Here is a 9,629-nt window from a genome sequence, read left to right on the forward strand (position 1 = left end):
TGGCTGACTCCGGTGCCCCGGGAGAGGGCGCACTATTGTTTACCATTGAATAACAACCCTGGCGCTTAAGCTTCACAATGAGGCTTGATAGAGCATTTTAAATAGGGTTTAGGTACCTAAAAGGAAGTAAAAGGTCACACATAACCATCATTATCATTTGTGTTTTGTATTTATATTTCATAGGAAAGAATATGTCACATGATTTCACAAAAATTATTTCTATTTATGATTGTTATGGAATACCTGTTGCATAGGAATACCTGTACTCTGAAAACAAGCAAACATCCCTAGGAACTATCTCTCATGAGAAGTGGAAGATGAGTACTGTATTACTAATTGTCTCTATAGTTAAATGGTCACGTGTATCATCACACGTAGCAAAAACAAATGATAATATTACCTGAATCCACCGTAATTAGTAGGTGTGCATGTACCTCCATTCATACATGCATCGTATGTGCATCCATCCGGAAAGACTTCTCTTCCGGCACACCCACAAGCAGCAGTAGTGTAGGTCGTTATTCCTGTGAACGACTGCGTTTGCAAATCGATAAGATATGGTTCTTTGGTGACGGTGTAGTTGTTGTAGCAGGAGCCTTCGCAAACCCCTTCATCAAGGTAACAGGCATCAATTCCTATCATTTCCAGATCAAGTCCAGTGGCATCTTGCACCTGGTGGAAATTTATTTTATTATGATAATTCAGTGACTGAGATCTGCAATTTATGATTGCTAGTCTTCAGATGTTTGATTCTTTTACAGGATACAAGCCACATTAAAAACAAATTACATCTGTACACCATTAATTGCTAAGTGTCATGTTCTAAGCTTAAGTTTTGTGGACTAAGCGTAAGTTGTAGCCTAAGCTTAAGTGTCTTCAGACCTATAGAGGCCTCCTTTCATTTCCAACAAAAACATTTTTTTTACCTTTTGAAATGCAAATATAAGTTATTGATGATGGAAAATAAAAAACGAAACGAATGATATGTCTTTAAATCTATTTCTTTTGAAAAAAGTCTAAAGAAATTAAGAAAGAAATACCTTCTGCTGATTAGCCCTCACTGCCATATCCATTCTTTCTGCTTTATAGTAAGGTGACCCATGAGCTGAGTAGCGAACATCGACCATATTGCTTTCACCTTCAACATCCATAACACTAAAAACATCCACATTGCCTTCCGGCGTTCCAAGAATTTCAGCTAGGGTAGTTCGCAGGGTGTTATAGATGCTGTTCGGTTCCCGAACAAACTCTGCTGCATTGAACTGGGAGTCCCCAGACATTCTCATAGAACCTGAGTTATAGACAGCTTCCTCTGGCAAGTCAGTAACTGTAACGGTCACCGTGGATATCTGGTCTGGGAACTTATTATCTTGCACTAGGATCTCCATTTCATAGATTCCATCTGGAGTACCTTCTTTTATCAGGATAACCCCAGTGTCAGTGTCAAGCTAAATAAGAAAACAAATTACGCAAATCAAAGGTATTGCTTGGACAATTTACATGGTGACTATTACCTGGGACAAATGACCATTTAGAAAACATTTAAAATATAGACTCCAAAAAGCAATCTTTTAGATAATTTTTGTAAAACAAAACACTTAAAACTAAATCTTTGTAGGTAATTACTGATGGACATGGCAAGTGATTTAGATTAACAAAAGACTAAGCAGGGTAGACCCTAGCCTTGAAAAATAGTGCATGGATGGAATGGGCTATATTTTTCTTTTCATACTTGTAAATGAAGTTATGGGACATTCTGGAAAAGACAATTTAAGATGCATGTATATCATAATAATACTCACATCAAAGAAAACCCAATCATCTTCATTAAGCTTGGTAAATGTTTTTTCATCCAGATCATCATCATCTGGATCAGGTGAGTTAACCGGTCCCACAGGTATTGTCCCCACACCTGTGGATGTGCCACCTGTGCAACAAAGAATGGATTAAGTGAAAATGTTTTTACATCAGTTGATATGTTAAAATTTATATCTGTTCTTTTACATCAAAATGACTTTAATAGTCATACTATCAAATTGTATGTTGTATGGTCTGCCCATATATGGGCATGATGTCATAATACACCAAAGTATGGGCAGTTATGGACAGTTATGTGTCGAATAAAATTGATAGTGTGGACAAAGATTTAGACAAAGACATATTCTGAGATTCAATAGTCTTTGAAATTAAAGCCGGGCACACACTGCATCATGAATGGTTGGATGACCATCCAACCATTCATGATGCAGTGTGTGCATCATGAATGGTTGGATGACCATCGGCCAAAAAATCCATCTCTGGTCTCTGTGAGCACATTGACATGTGATGCTGTCTCTTGAATGTCAGTGGCAGTCTAAACGACTTGTCATTAGTTGCGCACCTCAAGTGTGCTGTGTACCAGGTCTTAACAATTAAAATATTACCTTCATATGTAAAGACAGACATTGATTTTTCACCAGCCTGATGCGGATTGTCATTCTCATCCCCAATTTCGATTGTTACAGTTGAAGTACATGATATACCTTCATTGTCCTCAGTTTTGATCTCCATTTCATAAAATTTCTGTGACTCCCGGTCAAATTCTTTGCGGGTTCTAATTTCTGCTGATGTATCTGTGAAAGTGATAGCAATGATTAAGAAAACAATTCACTCCATATAATTATCAAATTAACTTATTTTCGGTATATTACATATAAATGTAAACAGCAATGTTCCAATTATATTGTACTTTTATCTGCTATTACTAATATTTTTAATCCTAATGTCCTGGGTTCAAATCCTGCAGTTTCATTATATTTTCTCTTGACTAAAAACAACTCCAGTTAAACTCATACCCAATTTACACGTGACAAAATTTACATAGGACATACAGGTAAAATTTAGTAACCTTCCCATGCTACATCTTGTTTGTGAGCAGGTGTGTCTGTATGAGATGAGCATGCATCCATGTTATATCCATGTATCAGAAATAAGGCCCAAAGGAGAGCAATACCATCAGGGACAAGAGTTGGGCTCACGTCAGCATCAGACAAGAAGTACAAAGCAAAGCCAGCCCCATTCACGGTGCGAATGCCCTTCCGAGCTGCGCGGTCCACAAAGGACAAAGCCTCTTCGGTCGCGCCCTGTGCTTCGGTCGAAAACAAAGTCTTAGAAGTAGAAGAAAGCTTCTGACCATCTGGCAATCTGCCCTTGGCAGCGCGAGGAATGGGCGGCGTCTGAATATACTGCTTGAGATGGTCCTCGAGGACCAGGAAAGCAGCCGTAAGGTGCCGAGGAGCAGCAACCAGCTTAGACTTCGCTTGCAAGTTCAACTGAAGAATGAGGTCTGGATGGAGACACACAATGGGGACTGGATGGGCGGGATGCGCAGGAGCTGGCGGCCCCCACAGGCTCGCCCCCAAACCACGCTGGGAAGGAGATTCAAAAGAGATGCTTAAATGTTAAGAATGGTTGGCATTGGCCGGGCAACCAGCTGAGAAAGATCGAAACCGAGAATTAACTCCACAACCGCCACGCATGACTTGCGTGTGGACATAACAAAAGAAGAAACTACAACTCAAGCTAAAATGAAAGGATATGTCGTCTAAAACTTCTTCTTGAAAAGAAATCCAAAATTCCAAAAATAGCAATTCAAGAATTCGTCTTACAAACGATAACAAAGAACACAATTTGAGACACATGGTCTTAGCAATTTAGGCTAATACAGCACAAAGGAGCTCCTTCAACGAACAACATCGAATAGGGAATGGGGACAATTGTTAGGGAGACGGTTTGTATGTGGCGCCCTGGGTCGGACTGTTCTATTTTTTCGAAGGGGTGTTCCATTTTCGGAACAATGGCAATTAGTCGGGTTATCCAGGTAAGCATTCAAGAAATAGACTTAGCAACTTCCCCCTGCTACATCTTGTCCATGAGCAGGTGCGTCTGTATGAAATGAGCATGCATCCATGAAATATCCATGCATCTTGTGTAATTTAAGTAGCTTCATAAAAGCCAACGCAGCCAGGCGCAATTTATTGTCACGTCGTATCTGTGTGAGTTAAACGCAGACACGATGGTTTGCGTCGGGGGAGTTGTTTCGTAGAATATTAAACATTTCTAGTACTTCTCACGACGGCCCAAGACTGTCCCCCGATGATGAATCGTGTTCAGCTATGTTATACGACGCTGTCGGAATTGTCCTTAAGAGTTTAATAGAGCATCAAAACTGAATGAATTGTGAGTTCCCAATGATAAGGAAATGAGGATGCTTTCTGGTTAGCATTGACAGTGCCCTGGGATGGATGGTTTCATTACTATATAATGAGTTAAATATCAATGGCTACCAATCAGCATTAAGACAACCATCTGCAAAGGATCAATCACACATATAGGATTTATGGCTTGGAAGTGAATGTAACCAACATAAGACTACAATGGCGCCCCCCCCCCACCCTCTCTAAATCTGCCCCTGAATGAAAACATCGAAAAATTGTTCTCACAACCAAAATCACCTAGTGTTTCAAAGCTTAAAATGACTTAATGTTTTAATAAGACATTGCATTGAACAATCGGTTATACTGGAAACATTATTTGAGTTCATTATGGTAAAAATAATGTTAAAACTTGGTATATCATACCACTAATAGTTTCCAACTCAAAAGCTTCATTGACAGTGTACTGCCCTTCCTTGACATCACCATTCACAATACTGAATTTATATGGTGTTTGCACACCCTCATCTGGATCCATTGCTGTTATAATCTCAACTACCTGAGGTGGCTTTTGGTTCTCCATTGTCTTTGGTTTGTAGTCTTCCACAAGACGTGGACATTCATCATTGACATCGGTCACTGTGACACTTATTGTGCAAGAGCCAGTCGCAGGTGGGCTCCCTGGGGGGAGGAAGTAAAATGCCATGTTCAATAAATTCATTCTCCCCCAAAAATCATAAAGGTGACAAAATATCAAAACATATTTTTTTTATGTATTGTATTCTATAATTATCTTTTTAATGTTTTATTATTAAGAGCTTCATTTTTTATGTAGTGTACCTGGACTTACCACAATATTGTAATTGTATGTGTTAGCCTACAATAGGTTGTTTGAACCTGAAGCCACGATACAGGTTAATTTAATGATATAAGATTCCTTACCATTATCTATTGCCCAGACTCTGAAATTGTGAGTAGGACTGTCTTCCCGGTCAAATGGGTTAACTTGAGTTACAATTCCTGTGTCTGAATTAATGGTCAACCATTTCCCTACATTGGTAGCTGGGTCGATTTCATAACTAATTGAAAATACATAATTTCAAGTTAAAATATCTGAGCATTGGTATATTGTTTTTTTTTTTATTTAATGTTTTTACATTAATACAGTATTATGTATACTTGTATACAGTACATGTTGAGATACAATAATTGTAAATTAGAATCAAATAAAATGTATTCTGACGAATCTATAAATCATGTACAAGATGTCAAAAAAAATATCTTATTCGCTGACTTTTTTTCCCCAAATATTTTACAGACCATTAAAAAATACCCAGTGCTTTAGAATAAGATATTAAAAAGATCACCGATAATATCGAACGGCATGCTTGCCTATGGTTCTGGTGGTAGAAAAAGTCTTCTCAGGTAAGGACTATAAACCATAAGCCCAGTGTATACAATGCCTTACATGTGCACTATAAAGATCCCAGTACGTCCTTCGAGACGAGTAGGGGGCTACCCTGGTGTACTGGAACAGACAGCCCCTGTGGTGGATGAAGAGAGTTGCTGGTACAGGGTTACTGGGTAACACAGACATGAAGGGACCCTTAGGGGCGAAGAATGTCATTGATCGAGTTCCTAGTCCACATATCAAGTGCCCTGAGAATCTTATATTGGATGGATATGGTGCTATATAAAACTACACTCTATTTAGAACTATCACACTTCTTCCCTCTCATTCCTACCTTATAATATTTCCTTCTACATCTGAAGCTGACACTTCGATGAATGGATTTGATATACTATTCTCCACAACACTTTTGACATACGTTTCTTCTCTAAACACTGGTGCTTCATTTACATTCAGTACGTTGATTGTAGCAGTGGCAGTGTCAGTGAAATCCTGATCACTTGCTTCAATAACCAGATCGTACTTAACTGTTGTCTCAAAATCCAGTTCCTAAACAGACAGGAAGATCATTTTTAGTCACAGACTAAAGTGTTGATTAAATTTTTGAGGGTTTTAGCCAATTTCTTATTTCCGTGTTATTGTGATAAGCTATTTCTGTAATGTATTGTAGATATTTTAACTTATTATGTGTTTACTTATTCACTTACAATTCTAAACTTGATTAAACAATCTACTTTTAGTCTGAAAAGTGTATGCCATTTTAGTATTTGAAATTAAAAAATAATTATACAGAGTAATTACCACATATTAACCTTACTTTCATTAAGTAGATCACAGCATTTTGCCTATTTACTGGGTTCCGAGTAATTCCAAACTCTGACCCTTCATTCCCAGACAAAAATGTAAATTCTAATTCTGCATTAACTCCGATATCTTCATCAGTCGCAAAAATATCCACAACTGTATCACCAACAGGAAGCGACTCTAGAACTGATTGACTGTAAGGATCTAAGTAAAATTCCGGACCATTGTCATTCACATCTAAGACGATAATTGTTGCGGTAGCAGTAGCTGAAAATAAAATACAAAAACTAATGAATAGATCATCATAAAATCTTGTGAAGTGGTACATTTTGAGAAAATAACTTGTGCAGATTTCCAAAATGTTTGTACTGGTAAACTCATCATATTGATTTAATGAAGAGGTTATTATAATTTATGGTGAAAATAGGTCATAGATACAGGAATTCGAATATTTGAAAATCTTCTTTCTTAAATTAAACTTACCCCTTAATTATTAAGATATATGAAATTTTATTTGTCATATAAAACAAAGACATTTTTGGATGTACAGCTTTTCAAATTTAAAAACGTAAAACATTAAAAAAAAAACCAAAATTTTAAATTGCAAAGGACATATAGTGAACCATAAACCACAAGACCAAGTAAATAAAGTGATAACATTAAAACATTAACATTAAAACTTGTAAAAACAATTGTAATCAAAAGTTAAGCATTTAAAATTTGGTATAATAAATGCGGTTAAATTTGTGAAAAGGTAAAGAAGTTATTTTCTAATAAATTTATACTGTAAATGCTTGAATAAGCATTGTGGCACTTATAAAATTTGTTGAGCCTTCAGTGCAGCGTTTATTCGAGAGCGGTATTCAAGTGTGCCACTTATAAAAATGTATTGGTGTGGTGCTTTCCATGTTCGTTCCCATGTTACCTATTTCACATAATATATTACTGTAGTTCAGTAGGCATTGTAAATAAATGTTTATAAAGAAATGCTTGTGTCTTCATAAATTTATTTTAACACTGTATACATTGTATTTAAAACCTTGTTTCTCCAAGTGTTTCATTACACACAGAGTAATATATGCTCTCGATTAAGCGCCAAGGTGCTCATTCGAGAACAGCGCTTATTCAAGCATTTACCGTAGTTATCCATGTGAACAGAGTTTGGCACAAATGAGTTTCTGTAACGATATGTGCATGCGGTGGGCAGAATCTAATTCCAAATCTAAGCTGCAACAACTGTGTAGGGGATGTGTAGGATTATTCATAATTTTAAGTATTTTAAGAGTAACATCTTTTTCATAAATTCCAGACAATGTTGTGATTTTATTATATGTTGAACAACTTTCCTTGACCTATCAATCTTTTTCTTTTCATTTGTTAGATTTGAAAAAAAATACATATTGAAGCATTTAACACAATCATTGCTTGATTACTAACACTATATTACTACTATTTTTATTACTATTATTATTCTTATCATTATTATTATTATTATTCCAAAAAAATAATACCTGACTGGGAGATAGATTGATCCTCGGCTTTTACCAGCACATAGTATTTGTCAATTGCCTCACGATTCAGTTCAATTTTCGTAAAGATTTTACCATCATCCAGCCCTATTCTGAACGTAGAAATCCCATCAGTTCCATCGCTAGGCAAATCAGACACTGGTTCAAGGCTATATTTATTGTTTGACTGAGGTGGCGAGTCTGCATCTGTAGCACTCACTGTCATCACATATGCGCCAATAACTACAAGAAAAATGCATATTGTGTATTTATTATAAATAAAACATATTATGTAATTATTTTATTTGAAATTGTTATTGTAAAAGTTCTCTTATCAATTTCAGATACAAAATTTACATAATGGGTTGTATTGGATTTTCTTGGTGTGAAACACAAGAACAACATATAAAAGTCTAAAGACTGATATTGAATTGGCTGCAAATTGGGCATTAGATACATAGGAGACAATCTCCTCTACTGCACTTTCCCAAAGAGAATAGAATTTCATTGCTAAAGCAACAGATGAAATGGAACATTCATTGTACATATAACAAATGCTGCATTCAATTGCACACATGACTAATGACTTAAACACCTCATTTCAATGTGCATTAACAAGGATAGCAGGGATGGAATTGAACTGAGAAATATGGGTCTAAAACGATCTCCATGGTTCAATGCATACACAAGTTAAGGTACAGTGTATGCTTCTCTCTTAAAATCATGTCTATATTTAGTATCACCACCAGGAGATATATGTTTTCAGTCGTGTAGATGTGTGTGTGTGTGTGTGTTAACATTTTCATGTTTAGTGTAGTTTTCTTGTGTTTGATTTATCTAAAAAACGGCTGCACATACTGTATATAAATGAAAACAACAGGGAGTATTAGATATGTCCCAATAAAGAAATGATTAAATTTTGGTGATGGTCCAGACTAGGGTGTGGATGTGAGGAACAATTAAAGGGATTTAAGAGGAAACACTCTACACCAGATATTTCAAAAATTTCTGAATTAAAGTTTTTTTTTTCTTTCTGTGACAAGTCACCTTTATTCCAACATTCAAATCAACAGTTACAACATTAAAAAGAAATATGATACACAACTATCATTACATTTAACTGGATAGTACAGTACCAGTTTGTCTTTTTTTCTCATTTGCTCAGTATTAAAGTTTCGTGAAAGTTTAACCAAGCTACAAGGAAGAAATTTTGAAGTGTTGGTGATGATCCGAAATCGGGTGTGCATGTGAGGGCCATTAGGTCCCAGACTTAAATATCTTTAGAATGGATCAATGGTAATGACGTTTTCCAGAATAGTTAGTCATGTTTTAATGAAGAAATGTTTATATTTTGGTCACGATCAGAGGTAGGGTGCAGATATAAGGACCATTTAAAGATTTGGTCTACCATGTACCGTAGGCAGATAACAAGCTGTGTGATACATATTCAAATTAGTGCAAGTACAGTTAATGTGTACAGCGTTTTATATGTACTAACTTCAGTTTTTGAGAACTGATGGGGAATATTTTTAATGCATCTTTATATTTAAACATATATATGTACGTTTGTTTGTATATGTATGTGTGTGTGTATATATATATGTATATATAGAACTGGAGGTCGCTGGAACAGAATGTTGCTACTCGGAGTTTCACGCTATTGCGATCGTCAGGCAACTGACGATATGTATATATATATATATGTGTGTATAT

The 9,629-nt window shown here is 36.1% G+C and overlaps 1 protein-coding gene across 1 annotated transcript; it reads right to left on the reverse strand.

The window, feature by feature from the left end:
• Positions 1 to 400: 400 nt before the first annotated feature.
• LOC117121239 (neural-cadherin-like) lies at positions 401 to 8,159 on the reverse strand (the record flags this gene model as incomplete). The annotated part of the gene is given in 9 exon segments (XM_033266374.1): positions 401 to 672; positions 1,041 to 1,448; positions 1,803 to 1,927; positions 2,424 to 2,612; positions 4,620 to 4,874; positions 5,136 to 5,272; positions 5,939 to 6,153; positions 6,422 to 6,675; positions 7,920 to 8,159. Coding segments are annotated over 9 exon segments (2,095 nt in total), but the record flags the coding sequence as incomplete, so codon positions are not given.
• Between the last annotated feature and the right edge of the window lie 1,470 nt (positions 8,160 to 9,629).

This window comes from Anneissia japonica, unplaced genomic scaffold (assembly GCF_011630105.1).
Source record: "Anneissia japonica isolate Jap-2015-1 unplaced genomic scaffold, ASM1163010v1 scaffold7083_len9660_cov131, whole genome shotgun sequence".
Lineage (NCBI taxonomy): Eukaryota > Metazoa > Echinodermata > Crinoidea > Comatulida > Comatulidae > Anneissia > Anneissia japonica.